Here is a 20,158-nt window from a genome sequence, read left to right on the forward strand (position 1 = left end):
AAGTATGAGTTAGGAGCTAAAGAGAAAATCAGGAGGGCAAAACTTAGCTAGTATCCTGGCAAAGCATTATAGGGTGCAGTAAAGTAAGGTTAGCGAGGCACTGAAGATCATGAACATCCTCCGCAGGTCAAGTTGCAATCAATGAAAACTGTAAGTTAGACAGTACTTGACCACTCTATTTTATGGTGACTGTTCGAACACTTGTGCTCCACTTAATCTTCTCTGCTGTCACTCCAACTAAGTTGGCCTTGTCACATTTCAAATAACGGACAATAAACCACCAGAGCTGGGAAAGCATGGTAAAAAATTTCAGAGCACTTTAACACAGAAAGATCAATGATCATTTGAGGGTTACAAAAATTCTCCTGGGGACCTTATTTATCATTGCCTTTTGTCCACAAATCTACGTTTACATATTTCGCTTTCCTTTACTTTCTATTCAATCCACTGTGTTTGCATATGGCCCTACAGACTTTCTCTTAACCCACCCAAGTGTTTTGGACTCCCACCTAGCAAGTAGCTTCAGGTATTCACTCAGCTGGCCACCTTAAACAACACATAAGCCTGTATACTAGACACCAACCAACCGTTTTGGAGACTCTATGAGCTAACATCACCTTTCCAAAACTCATTCAACACCTGTCCTTCACGTTCTCACTGGTACTCCAAATCCTATCACATAGGATTAATGACCACTCTCCAATCATTAGACTATAGCAGATAAAGGCTACTAAAAGCACTTATGCTTTCTCATTTACTCTAACATTTTAAATATCCATGTATGTCACATGAGCTCTGCTATACTCATACTTTCTTTCCATTATCTTCCAGTGTTGTCTGCTTGAAGACAACCCAGGTCAAAACTAGTGCCCCAGAACAGTAACTTAACAAGTAACTCTAATATTAAGTTGTCCTATCCCCAATCCTACAGTAATTCACTGATACTACAAGGCAATTAAAAATACCTTAGCACACCACACATTTTTTAAAACCAGAACATTTATTGTGTGACTAATCCTTGAAATCCTTAAGATGAACTGGATGCTGCAACAGCTGCCCTCTTGGGTTTAGGCGTTGTTCCTTCACGGAATCCATGCCTGCGTAATGTTAAAAACAAAACCATTACTTCAGCAACTCCAATATTTACATTTCAACTTTTACTAATACAGATTTAAATGAGCTTATCTCAGTTGAATGCTGAAATCAGTATTAAATTCATATGTTCAGACATTTATTTTTACAACATCACAGATAAGCTGCAACATTTTATTTACTACTTCTGCATCAAATCACCCATTTTAAGCATATATTTAACTGCAACTGGAAAAAAGGTCAACAATTTATTTGGTTGTACTGATCACTGGGCCAGTACTTCTCTCCAGATTAAGAGCCCTAAGGTTATTTGTGAAAATGTGTCCCTAGGCTATTAGGCAGTATCCTTTAACCAAGGCAAAAAAAGGAGCAGGTTTAATGGCGGATATTTTCTAAACTGCTTAACTATGCTTTACATTTTTAACTTTTAATATGCATACACACTAAGGCAATTAAAAATACCTTAGCACACCACATATTTTTTAAAACCAGAACATTTATTGTGTGACTAATCGTTGAAATCCTTAAGATGAACTGGATGCTGCAACAGCTGTAGTTATCCCCCTTTTAAAGACTTCTGATCAGTTCATGCTCTTAAACGGACATTAAACTAGCAGACCACTCAATGCTAAGCCCACACTACTGTACAATGCTTTTAAGGGCAAAGAAAGGTCATCTCAGCACATGAACACAAACACATGTAAGTGTGTAGTGTTTACAAAGCCTCAAAATTCCTTGTTATCTTTTAAAATTAGAAAATCTGGAATTGAGGGGGCAAAGGCCAGGGATTCCCCAACAAAGAATGATCTTAGTTGAGACCTAAGACACCTTAAAAGATGCCGTTAAAATGCAGTTTCTCTGAAAGTCCAGGTTGGAGCTGAAATTCTGCATTCTAACTCTAAAGCCTGGCTTTGACAAGACAGAAAGGTATCTTTCATTCTATACTAATGCAATAACTATGACAGTTTTCTATAGCAGATTTGCTCAAAGCCACAGAAGTGAAGGCCTGACCCCAGCCTCATTCACCACTACTGTCCTGACAAATTTTGGTGAGAAAGATGTAGATTATCCCTGGTATTATTACATTTGAGGGAGTCTAGCTCAAATCACTCTCCATGTTTATAGCTTATACTATTGCTCACTGAAAGATTAACAAAATGCAGATTAACTGATCTGAAGTTTACAGTGGCAGCAAAAAAACAAACAAAAAAAACCTTCCAATGAGTCATTCCCACCAACCAGGGTAGTATCCCTAGTTTACAGTAGATAAAGAGGTTCTTGTTTAAGCTCACAGAACCAATTAGGATAGAAACACAAAAACTGTACCTGAATCTGCGGTATACAATTTTTAGGTGCCTCATTCGACCGGTCCCAGTGGTATTTCTTCTTTTAGCCTTGGCACTCCAGTTATCTAAAACATAAATTCAGGTCAGGTTCTAACTGGTTTTTCCTACACACGTTGTACGCACTGTCGGTCAATATACTTTAAAAAGTGCCTTGTTTTTTAAATCCACTTCGTCCACATACAGATGCACTTTTACGTTAAGTACCAAGTACTGCCCAAAGCCATGCCCACTTAGGTACAACGCAAACAGACTATTAACATCCCTTCCAACAGCTAACACAGTTGTGTTGAAACATCAATCAACTTACACTTTCTCTTTCGCTTGGCAGGATAGCCACATTTGCCACAGGTCGACTTCTGAAGGTGGTAGGCCTTCGAGCCACAGCGGCGGCACAACGTGTGCGTCTTATTGCGACGCTTTCCAAACGATGACGTCCCCTTCGTCTGCAAAGGGGATGAACGATTCGTTGATCTAATAATTTCTATATGAATTCCGATGTTTTCAAGATAAGAAAATTAACTCTTTAAGATTTTTAAAGACAATCTACGGCTGAAACTGCAGCGGAAGCTTCTAACTTTTTAAATGCTAAATTAACTACCAGCATTTCACGTTACCTAAAGCCTTCTGCAAGAGTTGCTGTATTTTGAAATCAGCTACGTTTTTTTTTTTTTTTAAGAGAAAAAAAAAACGCAAGTCGCAAGACGAAATAAGGTGGTGGTTTTCCTACATATTCCGACCCCCAAAATCTAAGAGCTCCTGCCAGGTCTCCCCTTCAATGAATTCCTTTGCTTACAGAGCCAAACACTCCCAAAACATGCTTCTTTTTCCAGTTCTCATCCGAGGACAGGGCTGTGGGAGTTCCCCCAAAATCAAAGGGAGCAAGGGACCGAGACTGGCGCCTGCTCCACGGCTGCAGATTGAGTACCCCAGTTACAGTTAGGAGCCATTCTACTGGCCCCGTTGCTGCCCACCCGCTCCCCTTATCAGGAACCTTGCCGACCCCCTAAGGATGGCAAGGAAGACAACGCAGAGGATGAGGATGGAAGGCGATTCCAGAAACCCTTGAAAGAAACTCACCATCTTGTTTCCGCAACCGAGACCAAAGAGGCCGGAAAAGAAGGCACTTCCGCTATATGGTGGCTCAGAAGCTTCCGCCCAGGCAAGTACTTCCGGCGGGACCGGTGCACCGTTCTCAAACGCCCGTAGCGCAGTGTGGGTGGGTCTAGAGGAGGATCCAGAGCCAGGCGGAGCCAATAAGGGTTTCAGGGCCGGGTGGCGGGAGGGCTCACAGCTTCCTGGTGTCCGAATGGGCGTGACTTCGGTGGACCCGCCTTGGCCGAGAGCAACGTTCACGCCAGAGCTGCGTTCTTTGTGCGCCTGCTCGTTTTCTTCCACCTTCTTGAGTTCTCAGAGTTGTGGCCACACCGCAGATTTCAGTGGGGAATCTAGGGGTGCCCGTGCTGACCCTGCGCTACCGGCGTGAGGTGTTGGGTTCGGGATGGGACTGGAATCCCCAGCTGGGAGAAACTAGCGCTTCTGGCTAGACGCTCTTGGCTGAGCCGGTTCTTCCCTAGAGGTCGTCAGCGGTATGGAGAACACCGACCGGCCTCTGAAGAGCTGGGTTCTGAATCTAAAAACAAAGGCGAATCATGTTTTTTTCTGGCTGTAGTAATTTAGTGGCAAGTATTTTGATCTAAAATTATATTGTGTCCAGGGAACCTGTAGATGTAGTTTCCTGCACCCTGATGTGAGGAAATCTGATTTGGCCCCTTTAGGTAGGGCCTGGCAGTCTGTACTTAAGCACTTTTATTATTTAAAAAAAAAAATTTTAAGAGAGCACGTGAGGGTGGGGGAGAGGGGCAGAGGCAGGGAGAGAGACAATCCCCAGCAGGATCAGCTCAGGGCCCAACCTGGAGCGTGGTCCCACTACTCTGGGATCATGACCTTAACCGAAATCAGTATTTTGTTGCTCAACAGAGAGAGCCATTCAGGCACCACTAATCTGTTTCGTTTTAAGCCTCTTAAGTTTGTAGGAACTTACTAGAACCGTAGTAAGAAACAGCACCTAATGCAGAAAGTTCCTGGAATTGCAGTTTAGTCTGGGCACTTAAATGTTGGCCTCCTCTTTATCCCTTAGCTGCTGACCCCTCATCCCCGACCTGCCACTATCTCGAGGACAGAGACTGCCCTGTGAACATTTTTGTTCCCAGCCCCTAGAAAAGAGTCTAGTACTTATACAGCGACTGTTAACCTGTTAAAATTAAATGTCTGATTTCTAGAGTTCATTTTGTTCTGCTAGCAGTTATTCCATTACCTTTGCTAATATCTCACAAGTGACAGCCACTGAGGTGGCTCTAATGCCGTGGGGACCTACGTAAGCAAACAAATCTAAGCCTGTAAATGCCTCCACGTTGGGAAACCAAAACATTAAGGAGATGGTGCCTGGTAGTCAGAGCACCCGACTCTTGGTCTCAGGGTCTTGAGTGGGGCGTAGAGAGGACTTAAAAAAACAACGAACCAAACAAAAAACAAACACAAAACCACTAAGGACAACCAATTAAAACTAACTAGGCTTAAAGTTACACCCAATCAAGTCCTTGCCTTTCTTTGCTTCTGCACTTTCTGTTTTCCCAGGCTCTTGAAGTCTGAGACTCCTAACCACTTCTGGTTTGACACTGCCCTATTAGAATGGCTCAAACAAAACTCTTCAAAATTTAAATATGCCTCGGTTTATCTTTTAACAGCCCCTTGTGATTACATTGGCCCCACCAGATAACTTCCTTAGCTCAAGATCAGCTGATTAGCAACCTTAATTACATCTGCAACCTTAATTGTCCTTTACCATGTAACCTAACATATTTATAGGTTGTGTTAATAAGGACATAGACAGGGGGGTGGGGGGGTGGCATTCTGCCTAGCACAGGTGTCCGAATAAGTGAGATTAGAAAAGGTAGGGCAGGTGGCAACCACTGAGGAACCAAAGCAGTATGACTGGCACTGTGTGAGATTCTTTTTTTTGCTCTCCCAGTTGTAGACAGGGAAAGTGAAATATTTTTCCTCTTTGATGTAAAGTAGTTGTTTTTGGTATGCTTGATTCCATGCTATCTCGGTCCTAGTCAGGTTAACCCTTAGCTCTGCAAAGCCAATTCAGAACCTCCAGGTTCCAGTCCAAATGCCATGTTTAGGTCAGGAGTAAATGAACTTCTGAAACATGATATATGCTGCTACCTAGGTATTTGCTCTATGACATGTTGCCTTTCAGCAGAGAATGATGGAGACTACGTAAACACTGCATCCATGATTCTGATACAATCCAAGGCTCTTGACCACCAGAACTTGGCACTAGCCCTCCTTTTCCCCCCACCTATAGTAAATGAAATTACTGCTGACTTTTCTTTTTATTTTTTTTAAAAATGTTTATTTTTGAGAGAGAGAGATTGTGAGCAGGGGAGGGGCAGAGAGAAAGGGAGACACAGAATCCCAAGCCCAAGCAAGCTCTGTACTGTCAGCACAGAGCCCAACATGGGGCTCAAACTCATGAACCGTGAGATCATGACCTGAACCGAAATCAAGAGCTGTCGACACTCAACTGACTGAGCTACCCAGGTACACATTCAACTTTTAAAAAGAGTGTTTTGCTGCGTATAATCTTTTGGGACTTAAAGTTTTCCCTTAATATATGGTTATCTTCTGGGTCACTGAAGGTCATTCTTTTTGAATGGTGTATACTGTTAATGCAACACTAGAGTTTATTTATCCAGTATCCTGTTGATAGTTATTTAAATTGTTTTGTTTTCAGGTTCTTGTGAACTACATACCTATAAATAAAAACCACCCAGGTAATTTTTTTTAGAAAAATCAAAATGAAGTCTGCTAATAAAAACAAAAACTATGAAATATTAAAATAAATAGGAGTGTTTAAAGTAGAAAGTATGAATTCCTCTGTCATCATATCCTCAGAGTTAACCAGTGTTACCATTGGGCTATCTCTCTCCTGACTGTGTTCTTTTAAATCTATATCTACATATGCATATAATATATGTATGCTATGCACATTTTAATTTTTTAAACAAAAATGGGATCTTAACTTGCTGTCTTTCATAATGATATATCATGGCTATTACTAGCTGTCAATATGTATAACTCACTTCATCCTTTTTACTTATTTATGTATATATTTTTTGTTAAGTAAACTCTGTCCCCAATGTGGGGATCAGGATCATGACCCTGGGATCAAGAGTCGCATGCTTTACTAAGCCTGACAGATGCCCTGCTTTCGTCCTTGTAAGCTGTTCTTTTCTGTTTCACTGTTGATGTATCAACATTTATTCCACAAATGCCCACTTTATTTAAATCTTGGTTATTTAAAATTTTTCTGCTATTATAAATAATGCTGTCATGAAGATTCTTACACATGTATCTTTGGGCCTTTGTCTGATTATTTCCTTAAGAAATTTTCTAGAAGTGAAATTGTGGAGTTGAAAGGTATAAATTTGTATTATTTTTTACTTTTAAAGTGTTTATATATTTTGAGAGAGTGTGTGTGTGTGTAAGCAGGGGAGGAGCAGAGAGAGGGAGAGAGAGAATCCCAAGCAGGCTCCGTGCCCAGCACAGAACCTGATGACATGAGGCTCAGGAACTGAGATCATGATCTCGGCTGAGATCAAAAGTCAGACACTTAACCGACTGAGCCACCCAGGCACCCCTTAATTTGTATTTTTATCTATCAGCATTTATTTATTTATTGCTGCATATTGCCAGATTTCTCTCCAGAAAGAGTTAATCAATGCATTCTTATCACGAATAGAGCTCAGAGCAGGGAATACCTAGTCCAAACTAAATTTCAGGAGAGACTTCTCAGAGGAATTGACACTGGGGCTGAGTCAAAATGAGACCGAGTCAGGTGAGCAAAAGAGCAGATAAATAATCTATAGGGAGGCAGGCCTGGCTGGGTTTAGGGCTGGCTCCACTCCCCACCCCCCACTTGTTTGTACTTGCCCTCTCCGATGCTAGATATCTTTGACCTGTTTAATCTTTGCTGAATAGAATTACTCTTTGCCATTTTTTTTAACTTGTATTTGTTTACTATTGGAACGGTTTCAAAATCCATTTCCTGGTCTAGAGGACACAGGAACAATGGCTGCCAGGAGTGTTCCTTCAGAGATCATAGAAAAAGAACGAAAAAAGTTACTTGAAATCCTCCAACACGATCCTGATTCTGTCTTAGATTCGTTAACCTCTCGGGGGCTGATTTCTGAGGAAGAGTATGAGACTCTGGAGAATGTTACAGATCCCCGGAAGAAAAGTCGAAAGCTGTTAATTTTGGTACAGAAAAGGGGAGAGGTGAGCTGTCAGCATTTTCTCAAGTGTTTACTTAGTACTTTTCCAGAGTCAGCTACTGTTGGTGGCTTACAAAATGGTAAGTTGGATTTCTGTACTTTTTTGGGGGCTAAGAGTAAGAGTGACAAGGCAGATTCCCTGAAAAAAGAACATTATTGCCTTTTGTTTTCATTTGTCTTTCTACTGGAGATAATTTTCACTAGCATATGAAAAAGGGGAAAAGTGTCCAGGATTTTAAAAGTAGGGAACAATGTATTTTATTGGTTTAGGGGATTGATAAGTTTTTGTTCAAACTGTATCCAAAACTTGCAGTTTTTTAGTGCTAGTATAAACTGCTTATTATTCAATAAGTAAATTCATGGATATTTTACAACCCCAAGACCAAATGCTGCATCTTTCACTTAGTATAGCCATTTTGGACATATCAGAAAAGTGATTTTGTAGCACACCTATATGGTGGATCAGTAACTTCATTTTTTTTCTGTGATAAGAATACCTGCAGAAGCCTACTCTTCTGAAACAATTCAAATGCTAATTCTTCAATGTTTAAAGATAATTAGTGGCAGAATAGGGAGTAATTCTTCCAGAATGGATTTTTTAGTGACTCTGTACATTACTACCAGAGACAGATGTAGCTCCTTTTTCTAAAAATCTAAAAAATATTGAAGATTATTTCAAGAGGTATTAGAGAGGTAGAGGTTCAGCCAAAAAGGTTCATGTTAACAGTCTGTAATGTAGGACAAGACCCATGTGCTTAGAGAAATAGATATTATTATTTCTAGAACTTACTATTCCAAATTAGAGCTATTTGCTTCCCAATTAGAAATTATTAGGATCAGATTTCATCAGCAATGGCCCTAGGAAATCTGACTTGGTTTTGGGTCACAGTAAATCCACAAGTCAGCACTATTCATAGGATTCAAATTTTCTGTTTCACTCATGTACTCTTTGAGTTTGCTATGAAGAGCCAAACTTTTGAGCAAGGTAGGAATGTGATCTGATTTTTTTCCAGTGAGAGAAAGAATGACAATTGACTTGTTATTTGTCTGGGAGATGCTAGGTATTCTTATCCTCCAGTTTTGAAATAAAGAAGAGAGATGATGCTTCGAGGTCTTTTTTGTTAATTTGAAAAAACAAAATACCCCCCCCCCCCAACTTTCTTGTGCTTTTCAGAATTTTTAAAACATGAGAATATAGAACCTCTTCAAGCTATCGGGATAAGCAAGAATTCAGAAGATGTTTTTTCCTCCAGAGAGAAACAGCCCGAGAATCCTGAAATCACAGTGTCCTTCAAAGAGAAAGAACACCTGGATATGGGAATTTCTGAGTGCTTCAGGGACACGAAAACTACTTCTAAGGAAGCTGCTTGGTCCTCAAGGGAAAATGAGAAGGAATACAACACACCAAAAGGCATATTGCCACATTTAGTTGAGAACGTTAAATACGAAATTCCAGCAACCATTGAGTATTTACAGGATGGACAGAGATACGAGGAGCCAGATGATTCTTTGTACTTAGGAAAAGAGGAATATTTTGAATCTGTTGGACACTCTGAAGATGGAGAAACCTCTGTGGAAGAAGAGGATTATAATGACTCAGAGCACGGTATTTATGATGGCGAAGAGGGCGCTGCATATTCAGAGACCACACAGTTCTCTGATGAAGAACAGAGTTATGAGGATTCCGAAACTGGCATGTCATTCGCAGCGGAGGAGGAGAAAAGGATGGAAGGTATGGCCATACTATGTGGTAGTTGGGCCACAACTTATTTTTAGGTTTCCACGACACAATGGGGGAAGGGGTAAGGAAAGGCACCAGAAAAGCAGCTACTCAGAAATTCCTTATGCCTCTCTAATTTGGAATTTCCTTATGGGTGGGTTTGACAGAGAGGAAGACCTAGGCCCTACAAAATGATGGACAATATAAGCAAAAATAAATACTGACTGTCAGCTTACAGGTTTCTGCAGTCACCTCCATGGTACATATAAGTTGCTAACCACTAACTTTGCTCAAGTTAAGCCTCAAATTAAGCCTCTTAAGTCATTTTAGTGCCTTTGTGACCAGTCAGAGGGATATGGAGATTATGGGCCTAACTACTCAAGTGAAAATCAGAGAGGAGCTTATAATAATTGGATAAGATCCCAAAATATTGGTACTTGGCTTGATCCAGTCATAAATTATCATCTTGATAAGGGAAATTATATTGGTATTTTGAATTGGAATATTTCTGAATGAAAATTCAAAATGTTAGAAATGCTTCATTTGGAGAGATATTGGCTATGAAAATAAATATCACCAACTTCTGAGCAGAGAAGGGAAAGAAACATAGCTATTGTCTCACACTCAGTCCAAATCGTGGGGATCCATCATCCAGTTCTAGGTAGGAGAGGAGTAATGTCCTCCTCATCACACCTTGTATTAGTTTGCTACTGCTGCTGTAACAAAGTGCCACAAAGGAGGTAGCTTAAACAATAAACGACAGAAATGTGGCGTCTCAGTTTGGAGGCCAGAAGTCTGAAATCAAGGTTGGTTACTTCTGAAGGCTGTAAAGAAGAATCTGTTCCTAGTTTCTGGCAGTTTGTTGGACATCTTTGGCATTCTTTGGCTTGTAAAAATATCCCTCTTGTCTCCCTGGGTGCATTTCTCTAGGTCCCTAGGTCTCTAGGTTCTCTAGGGGTGCATTTCCCCTTTTTATAAAGACATTAGTCATATTGGATCAGGGCTCACCCTAATACTTCATCTTTACTAATTATATCTGCAATGACCCTATTTCCAAATAATATCACGGAGGTATTGGGGGTTAGGCATTCAACATAGGAATTTGAGGGATACATAATTTAACCTACAACACAATTCTTTTTTTTTTTTTTTCTTTTCAAATTTTTATTTAATTATAGTAAGTTAACATACAATGTAATATTGGTTTCAGGAGTAGAATTCAGTGATTCATCAGTTACATTCAGCACTCAGTGCTCATCACAACAAGTGCCCTACTAATAATATCCATCGCCCACCTAGCCCATCCCCTGCCCACTTCCCTCCATCAACACTCAATCTGTTCTCTATTGTTAAGAGTCTCTTGTGGTTTGTTTCCCTCTCTCTTTTTTATTTTTTATTTTCTCCCCTCCCATATGTTCATCTGTTTTGTTTCTTAAATTCCATATATGAGTGAAATTATATGGTATTTGTCTTTCTCTGAATGACTTATTTCGTTTAGCATAATATACTCTAGCTCCATCCATGTCATTGCAAATTACAGTATTTCATTCTTTTTTTTTAATTAAAATATTTTAGTGTTTATTTCTTTTTGAGAGAGAGAGACAGAGACCGAGCATGAGTGGGGGAGGGGCAAAGAGGGAGAGAGGGAGACACGGAATCCAAAGCAGGCTCCAGGCTTTGAGCTGTCAGCACAGAGCACCACGTGGGGCTTAAACTCATGAACCACGAGATCATGACCTGAGTCGAAGTCGGACACTTAACCTACTGAGCCACCCATATACCCCACGAGTTCATTCTTTTTAATGGCTGAGTAATATTCCATTTACAACACAATTCTTGTTCCACCCTCACTCATACCTTCCCAATCCATAGTCATTTTTAGGCCTCATTTTTTTTTTAATTTATTTATTTATTTTGAGAGAGAGAGACAGCATGAGCATGAGCATGAGCATGAGCATGGGATGGGCAGAGAGAGGGGGAGAGAGAGAATCCCAAGCAGGCTCTGCACTGCTGGCATGGAACCTGACATGGGGCTCTATCTCACAAACTGAGATCAAGACCTGAGCCAAAATCAAAAGTCAGATGCTTAAATGACTGAGCCACCCAGGCGCCCTAGGCCTCATTCTTAATTTTTAAAATTTATTTACATATTTCACTTATCGTATAGGGTTGACTTAATTATTCACTGCATAGTATCATCATTATACTGTGAAAAGCCCCATGTCTTTTTATTCCCTTTTTCTTTATTCCCCATTCCCCTTATTCTATAGGTAACATTCTAATATTATGATGTGTTTCTTGCATGTTACTGTTTACTTTGTATGATCTTCTTTTCTATGTCAGTTATTTAGTGTAACAATAGAGCTTATCAAAATTCAGTTGCTTAAAACAATAAGTGTGTATTATTATTCATGTGTCTGTAGTTGGCTGGGCAGTTCCTCTGGTCTTTCCTGAGTTTTCTCATGTGTCTGTGGTCAGCTGGCTATAGACTAGTCTGTCGTCTTCTGGCAGTCTAGTCTGGACTTATTCTCGGACTAGATGGGGCATATTCTTACAGAGAGGACACAGGAGTATGAGAGAAGGCAAGAGGGAGAGAGAGAAAGAGACAGAAGAGAAGGCTTAGATTTAGTACTATCATGCCATCTGAATTAGTTTCCTAGGGCTCAAGAAAGCACTACACAGGGGTAGCTTAGGACAATGGGAGATTTATTGTCTCATAGTTATGGAGGCCAGAGGTCTGAAACCAAGGTGTTACCAGGGTCAAGGCTCTCTGCAGGCATTAGGGAAAGAGCTGTTCCAGTACTCTAGTTTCTGGTAGCCTCAGTTATTTCCTGGATTTAAATGCCCATTTTCTCTCTGTGTGTCTTCAAATCACTTTCCCTCTGTGCATGTCTCTGTTTTCAAATTTCCCCTTTTTGTAAGGACACCAGTCATACTTGATGGGAGCTCACCCTAATGACCTCATTTTAATTTGACCTCTGTAAAGATTTTGTTTACAAATAAGGCCACATTCTGAGGTACTGGGGACTTCAACACAATTTTTTTTTGGGGGGGGGGAGCACAATTCAACCCATAACACCATCACTTTTGCCACATTCTGTTGGCCAGAGTGTGTCACACAAAGACAGTTGTGACATACTCAAGAGTTGGGGAAAACAGATTCAAGAGTTGGGGAAAAATAGATACCACTTCTTACAAAGTAATATTGCAGAAATCCAAAATATATCCAGAAAGCCATTAATTGGGGCTATTTTTTGCAATTAATCTAGCACCTTTAGTAAAACATGTCAAGGAAAGTTTCAGTAATAATGTAGTTTTGACTGGCAATGTAATTCTAGTAGCTAACCAATCCAGTCTAGTTGGCTGGAGGCATGAGGCTAACTCGGTCTTTTTCTCTGTAATATTTGTTTGTCTATGCAGCTAGGAACTCAAAAAAAAAAACCAAATGTATCTGATTCAAAGGGGAAACATCATTATGTTTTTTGTTATGTTAAAATTCATGACAAAAAAAAAATCACAGTGTCAAATCTAAGTCTCAAGAAGGCTTGTGGTGTTGCTTTGTGTGCTTTGCACTGTATAAGGTCAACTTGTGTATAGACTATAGCAATCAGCTCCCTTCCCTTCCAGCTTACAGTTGAGTTCATCCCGTGGCGGGAACCCATATATTTACCGTTTCCTGTGCCCTTTCTTCCTGAAGATCTAAGATTTAATGTGATGTTGTTTAGCCTGTTTAGCCTGAAGAATTTTTATTTATTATTATTATTTTTAAATTTCTTTTAGTGTAGGTCCATTAGTGGGAAATTCTCTTATTTTTTGCTTATTGAGAAATGTCTTTATTTTGCCTTCATTCCAGAAGGATATTTTTGCTAGATATTGAATTATAGATTGACAGGTTTTCTGCCTTCAGCACTTTATGGATGCCATTCCTGTCTTTTGGCTTCCATTGTTTCTGATGCTAAGTCTACAGTTATTTTATCATTGTTCCCTATAAGTGTTATTTTTTTACCTAAAAAAATTTTTTTTTAGCAGTTAACTCTTATATAGTTAGATATGATTTTATTTGTTTTTATCCCCCTTAGGATTTGCAGAATCTGTAAAAATTTTTTTAACCAAATTTGGAAAATCTTCAGCCATTATTTATCTAAATATATATTTCTGTCCCACTTGTTCCCTCCTCTCTTTCTGACACTTCAAGTACATATATGTTAAAGTTTTTATTACTCTTCCATGGGTTCTAAGGCTTTATACATTGGACTCAAATTCAAGAATCTCCTTTCAGTAGGTGGCAGCTAAAATCATTTCTTTTTGCCTTAGCTGGGGTATTTCCATAAATTTTAAGTTTACAAACATATATTGGGTTCTAGATATTATTGCTTCTTAACTTTTTTTCTTTTTATCAATTTTTGTGCTTGTTGATTGTATCATTGTTGCTCTGTATAAGATTTGTTTACTCTGTTGTTTCTGGGTATGGTATCCAGATGAGCTCTGTAGTAGTCAGGAAAGACTAACAAGTCCTTACCTTGTCAGTACTTGGCCTGGGCTGTGTGGGTACCAGTTTTTGTGCTGAAGAAACAGAGGATTGTTGTCCAAAGGCAAAATAGGTGATAGGCAAGAGCAGGACCTAAAAGCTTTCCTGAAACCTAGCCTCTCACTGCCTCCCCTGGGAACCCTTTTTATTAGCCCCAACTCCTCCCTTACCTTCTTAGCCCAACACATATTCCACTTGAAGCAACTTTTAGACTGTCCAAGGATTTCTTAGTTATCTTTGTTAATCCTTGAAATCCATACCTTTCTCTCACTTCTGTTGTTTCTTACCAGGCTAATTTTATAGGGGATCCAAGAAGCTTATGCTCGTTTGCCAGGAGTAAATACTACCAGGAGTAAAAAAAAAGTGCTCTCTGACCTTCTTTCTCTAAGCACTATCTCTGTATTCCCAAGAAGTGGTTAGGAGGTATATTAGGAAATGGGAGATTAGGAGAAAGTAGGTACAGCACATAAATTCTGAGGAAACTTTAATGGACATAAAATCTTTCATTTCTCCAAACTGTAGCAAGAGATACATTTAAGAAAGAAATCAGGAGCACCTGGGTGGCTCAGTCAGTTAAGGGTCGAGCTTTGGCTCAGGTCATGATCTTGGGGTTTGTTGAGTTTGAGCCAGTGTCAGGCTCTGTGATGACAGCTCAGAGCCTGCAGCCTGCTTCGGATTCTGTGTCTCTCTGTCTCTCTCTCTGCCCTCCCTACTCATCCTCTGTCTGTCTCTCTCTCAAAAATAAATAAATATTAAAAAAAGAAATTAAAAACCAGAAAGAGAGAAAGAGAAAGAGAAAAAGAAAGAAAGAAAGAAAGACAGACAGGAAGGAAGGAAGGAAGGAAGGAAGGAAGAAAGAAAGAAAGAAAGAAAGAAAGAAAGAAAGAAAGAAAAAGAAAAAAAGAAACCAGTTTCAGGGTGCCTGAGTGGCTCAGTCAGTTAAGCAGCAGACTCTTGATTTCGGCTCATGTCATGATCTCACCGTTCTTGAGTTCAAGCCCTGCATCTGGCTCTGTGCTCACAGCATGGAGCCTACTTTGAATCCTCTGTCTCCCTCTTTCTGCCCCTCCCCTGTACACACTGTCTCTGAAAAATAAACAAACATTAAAAAATATTAAAAAAAACAAATCAGTATCATCCTAGAGAATTCCTCATACACGTGTGCATATCATGGAATATTAGCAAGGTTTTTCATCATTGCATACAAACATTAGCCAAAAAATTGGAAAACCTAAATGACCATCAGTAGACAATGGTTAAATAAGTAATGGTCCATCCAAATCATGAAGTACGATGGATTAGCTAAAAATGAATTAAGTCAATCTGTGTATGAACTGACTTAGAAGAATTTGCAAAGAATACCATTAAGTGAAACGAAGTCGAAGAATCATTTGTTTAGGATAATATGATTTATGTAAAAATAAAATAGCATCCACTGAACCAAATGATATATTTCTCTGTGTTCATGCATTACCTATATACTTGCATAGAAAAAGGATGGGAAGCAAATATACGTAACATATTGGCATCTCTTAGAAGGAAAATGGAATTGGCAGACTGGCAAAAAGGAACTTTCACTATATTTGTATCATTCCATCTTCTTACAATGAAAAAGTCAATTACCTAATTTTAAAAGTCAGTGAAGGTAGCTTAGATTCTGAATGTGACATTCACTGAATATCTTTTTCCCTGCAGAAAGAAAAAAGGTATTTAAAGATGTCCTGTCATGTTTGAACATGGATAGGAGCAGAAAGCTTCTGCCAGATGTCGTTAAACAATTCTCCTTAGATCGAGGATGTATGTGGACACCTGAGACTCCAGGAGACTTAGCCTGGAATTTCCTGATGAAAGTTCAAGCGCTGGATGTCACGGCCAGAGATACAATCCTCAGACACAAGGTTCTGGGTGAGGGTAACAAAGAGGAACTGCTGACTGGAGTAGAGAATTTGGAAATTAGAGACATACAAACCATTAATCCCTTTGATGTTCTTTGTGCATCTATGCTCTGTTCAGACAGCTCGTTGCAACGCGAGGTCATGTCAAACATGTATCAGTGCCGGTTTGCTCTTCCCCTGCTCCTGCCAGATGCAGAAAACAGCAAAAGCATCTTAATGCTGGGGGCCATGAAGGGCATTGTGAAGAAGTGGTCAGCACAATCTTCAGGAGGGCCTACAGGGGATACAGAAAAGTGCCTGACTCTCATGAAGATGCCTGTCATCTCTTTTGTGCGCCTAGGATACTGTAGCTTCTCCAAGTCCAGAATCCTCAACACACTGCTTGTCTCTGACCAACTAAAATCACACAAAATCTTTCTCCATCAGGATTTTACTGGCCCGGTGTTTCCCCGGCAGATCTCTGACGGCCTGGTAGAGATAATGTGGCATTTTCCTGATAGCGATGGTCTAATGGAAAATCCTAGTGTTTTCCAAAAGCCTGTTGCTCTGGCCAACCTTCGTGGAGATCTAGAAAGTTTTTGGACACAGTTTGGTTTCTTGATGGAAGTTTCCTCAGCTGTGTTTTTTTTCACTGACTACCTAGGTGAGAAGGAGTGGGACTTGCTAATGTTTTTAGGAGAAGCTGCCGCCGAGAGATTCTACTTTGTCCTCAGTCCCCAGGCCCAGGAGAGTGAAGAGACACAGCTTTTCCAGACGACTCTGAAGTTGAAGCCATCACAGCTACTGTTTTGGAAGGGGGAGGCACCTGGGGAGAGAGGGAAGAATATTGAGGGTCTTCAAGCTGCTCTCCAGGAAGTGATGTCCTCTTCGCTCAGATGTGTGTCTGTGGAGGACATGGGCTCCCTGGCCAGGGAGTTGGGAATCCAGGTAGACCAAGACTTTGAGAACGTTCAGGGGATTCAAACTCCCCCTAGTGAAAATTTGTCTGGAACAGCTAAAGATGAGAGACAACAAAGACCCAGTCAGTCAGAAAGCTCATGTGAAAATCCAGCTGTGATGTCTGGAGAATCTGGGGCTAGCCAGAATCTCCAGAATTTCTACCTCCTCCCAGGATTCGTGCCTCGTCTGGAAAACTGTCCTTTACCAACCAGAATTGGAGGGAACTTTAACCATGTTTCTTTGAAAGCCCCCTGGGTTACAGGCTCCCACTTTTGGTCAGAGCAGAGGTCTAAGTGGTTCCGTCCCTGGCCCTTTCAGAAAACAAGGGCCTATGGTCAAGGTAAAAGTTTTGGGTTTCGGTACTTCCAGCCCCAGAGATTTTATTCACCTGAAAGATTCACGAAATTTTCAAGAACTGCTTTGGGACATCCTATGACTAAAACAATTGGAGGACTACCAAGACCTGTGTCTCAGCATGTACACGCCTGGTCCAGGAGACCACAGACAACAGGAGCTCTTGAAAGGTCTGGGGTAGTGGTCTCCCAGGTAGGTCACTCCCACTCCCTGGGTCTGCAGCCAGCAGAAGCAGCTGGGAAGTCACAGCCTAAGCAAGGCTACACCCATAGAACACAGCCACCAAGGGCACCTGGGAAACCTATGAAAACAACATCCCATATTGAAGGTTTTTACCCTCAGGCCTTTCAGCCAGCAGGAGCCACAAAAAAACCTTTAAGGCCTGCCTCTCATCAAGGAGCCAAACTGAAGACACAGGATGGGTCTTTAAATCCAGCCTTCCAAAGGTCCAATAGCAAATGTTTACCCAGCTCTCAGTTCAAACCGAGTCAGCCCAAGCCATCCCAGGTCAAACACTCTCAACCTGTGCCCTCTCAACCCAAACCCACTCAAACAAAACCCACTGAGTGCCACCCCTCCCACGCTAAACCTTCTCCACCCAAACCCACTCAGCCCAAACCATGCCCATCCCAGTCCTCCCAGTGTAAGCCTTCTCAGCCCAGGGCCATTCAACCCAAGTCATCTAAGACTAGTCCTGCACAGGCTAAGGCATACCATGCAAGAGCAGGGCCCAAGAAGGCTGGGAAACATTAAAGTGCTTACTCTAGAGAGCTATGAAACGTATCCTTAACCCAGACCATTGCTCTCATGTGGTAACCTGAAGAAGAGTGGTGGTCATGGTAAGAGACCACTATTACTAGCATGACACAGAAAAAGAAAAGATATACACAACCTAAACGGTATCATTAAACATTTGTAAGAATGATTTTTTCCAACAGGAAAAATATGAAACAATTAAGAGTAGAATCGAGGAGTAAATAAATGAACTAAATCCAACCTCGAGTATTAGGTGATATATAACCTGAATCCGAGGAATGGGGCTGTTGAGACCACCCCATAAAATAAGGCTCAGGCTGCCTGATTGTTGCAACAAAAATTGCTCTAAATGTTGGCTGCTCCAGAGGTGTCTTGGTCAAAAGTTTGTGGTCAATATCAGCCACTAAGCAGATAACCTTGTTTGGGGGATGTTTAAATCAACTTACTTGTGATAATAGTTCCAATTTGCTTGGATAATATAACTCTCTCATTTGACCCTTACATATAGAAATAATGAACTAACAACCAATGATATAAATTATTTTGCATTAACTTGGGTATGATTTGACTATGTTTTATACTTAAAATGTTTGTAATAGTTAAGATAATTTGGCTTATTAGAGGATCTTATATATTGTCCTCAAGATTCCAACTTAAAATGTATACTTGAGTTTTTAATTTTAGAGTTGTGACTTTTTAAGATTAAGATAGGTTTACAAAGCTTGTAAAAAGCATTGCAATGTTTAACAGAACTTAAGATTTACAAAATTTACAATTTTAATTCATTGGATTCATTATTATCCTAAACATACAGGTAAGTTCTGCTAATTAGAAGGATAAGTAAAAGGAATGTATTAAATTTAGAATATTTAAGCAAAGTTTAATTGTAAATGACATCAAATATTATTAAAAGGTCACTTTAAAGATTCATGTTAAAATTCACTAGATGTAGAAATAAAATAATAAGATTTGTAAATTGGATTAAGACCTCTGGTTTTTGGATTTTGATTTTTGAAAAATTAATACTAATTTTTAAGTACTAAAATAACCCTGCTTGTCTTTCCTGGGTTTGTTTTTTTTTTCTTCTTTTTTGCCTTCAAGGACACCAAGGGAAAAAAATCATATTGATGCATAGTTAAGAAATGATCTTTAAAAAGGAATAACTAATCTCTGAGAACATTCTCATACTATAATAGGTATCCTTCATTTGTGCCTGTTTTAAGCAATTAATATTGAGTATTTAGAGGGTGCTAAATCTAAGGTTATTGAAAGGATGAAGAAAGAAGGGACTATGCATGTAGATTTTTCTATTTGTCTTTTCAAGAGAAAAAGCGTAACTATCATAACTACAAAATCTTTGATGTTAAAGTGGAGCTTCTCAATGAAAATAATCTTTTTGTTGTTTAAACTTTTGAAACGAGCAATATTAGTGATGTTTTAAAAATGTTTTTCTGAACATTTCTTCAAGATTAGTTATTGGAGGAGAGAACTTGTTGGGCTCTTTGTTACCAACAGATTCTGTGTCAGTTTGGGTCATGGCAATACATATGTGGTTCATTCAAATCGGACACCTTTAGGAGAGTTTAATAATGGGACTATTTATAAAGGGCTGGACAAGAGGTATAAACAGTGTAAAAGAGAGGGCAGCACACTGGATGTGAGTGCGAGGCACGTTGTCACCCCAAGATCTGAAGGGAGAGAGGGGGGCAGTGCTTTCTCCAGTCAGAAGAGCTGTGTAGGGAAGGGTCTTGGGTCTGGCTGGTTGAGGGGGACAGCAGGCTACAGTGACCCACAGGGAGTGATTCCGGGGAATAAATATTTACTCCACACCCGATCTGATGGTCCATCCCCTTGGCCAAAGCCAACCAGAAACCAGGAAACAAGGAACCCACTTAGGCAGTTCATGTTGATCAGTCTTAGGGTTCAGAGCAGGGTGGAGAGTGAACCTGGAGGGGCAAACAGATGGCACTTAACAGATTTCTCCCTTTCCATTTCATTCTTCCTTCCTTTTCTCTTTTCTCCCTTCTTCCTTCTCTTGCACTTATTTATTGAGCATATATTATGTGTAAGGCATTGGAGCAGGAACTGAGGAGACATGGAAAGAGAATGAGAAATCCTACTATAGTTGTGAGACCCTATAAGTCTGTTTCCTCTTTATTATAAAACTATAAGTTCATTGGGGTGCCTGG

At 40.1% G+C, this 20,158-nt stretch overlaps 2 protein-coding genes and 1 non-coding gene across 3 annotated transcripts; 1 reads left to right on the forward strand and 2 right to left on the reverse strand.

Annotated features, from left to right (window-relative positions):
• Positions 1-980: 980 nt before the first annotated feature.
• Positions 981-3,845, reverse strand: RPL37 (ribosomal protein L37; the record flags this gene model as incomplete). The annotated part of the gene is made up of 4 exons (XM_019464254.2): positions 981-1,097; positions 2,419-2,503; positions 2,746-2,881; positions 3,516-3,845. Coding segments are annotated over 4 exons (621 nt in total), but the record flags the coding sequence as incomplete, so codon positions are not given.
• Positions 1,179-1,258, reverse strand: LOC128778478 (small nucleolar RNA SNORD72). The gene has a single exon (XR_008424064.1). It is a non-coding gene; the product is annotated as a small nucleolar RNA SNORD72 (small nucleolar RNA).
• A 2,888-nt stretch (positions 3,846-6,733) lies between the features above and the next one.
• CARD6 (caspase recruitment domain family member 6) lies at positions 6,734-18,950 on the forward strand. The gene is made up of 3 exons (XM_019464255.2): positions 6,734-7,857; positions 8,952-9,509; positions 15,721-18,950. The coding sequence occupies exons 1-3, from the start codon at positions 7,575-7,577 to the stop codon at positions 17,964-17,966; spliced, it is 3,087 nt and encodes a 1,028-aa protein (XP_019319800.2). The 5' UTR covers positions 6,734-7,574; the 3' UTR covers positions 17,967-18,950.
• Positions 18,951-20,158: the final 1,208 nt, after the last annotated feature.

The sequence above is a fragment of the Panthera pardus genome, unplaced genomic scaffold (genome assembly GCF_024362965.1).
Source record: "Panthera pardus isolate Hobbes unplaced genomic scaffold, ASM2436296v1 HiC_scaffold_2, whole genome shotgun sequence".
NCBI classification, from domain to species: Eukaryota; Metazoa; Chordata; class Mammalia; order Carnivora; family Felidae; genus Panthera; species Panthera pardus.

Excerpts from the sequence above, each read along its gene's own strand:
- CARD6 (XM_019464255.2), top strand. The coding sequence starts at position 7,575 with ATGGCTGCCAGGAGTGTTCCTTCAGAGATCATAGAAAAAGAACGAAAA. Across the intron at positions 7,858-8,951 it reads TGTTGGTGGCTTACAAAATG|AATTTTTAAAACATGAGAAT; the intron begins GTAAGTTGGATT and ends TGTGCTTTTCAG. Across the intron at positions 9,510-15,720 it reads GGAGGAGAAAAGGATGGAAG|AAAGAAAAAAGGTATTTAAA; the intron begins GTATGGCCATAC and ends TTTTCCCTGCAG.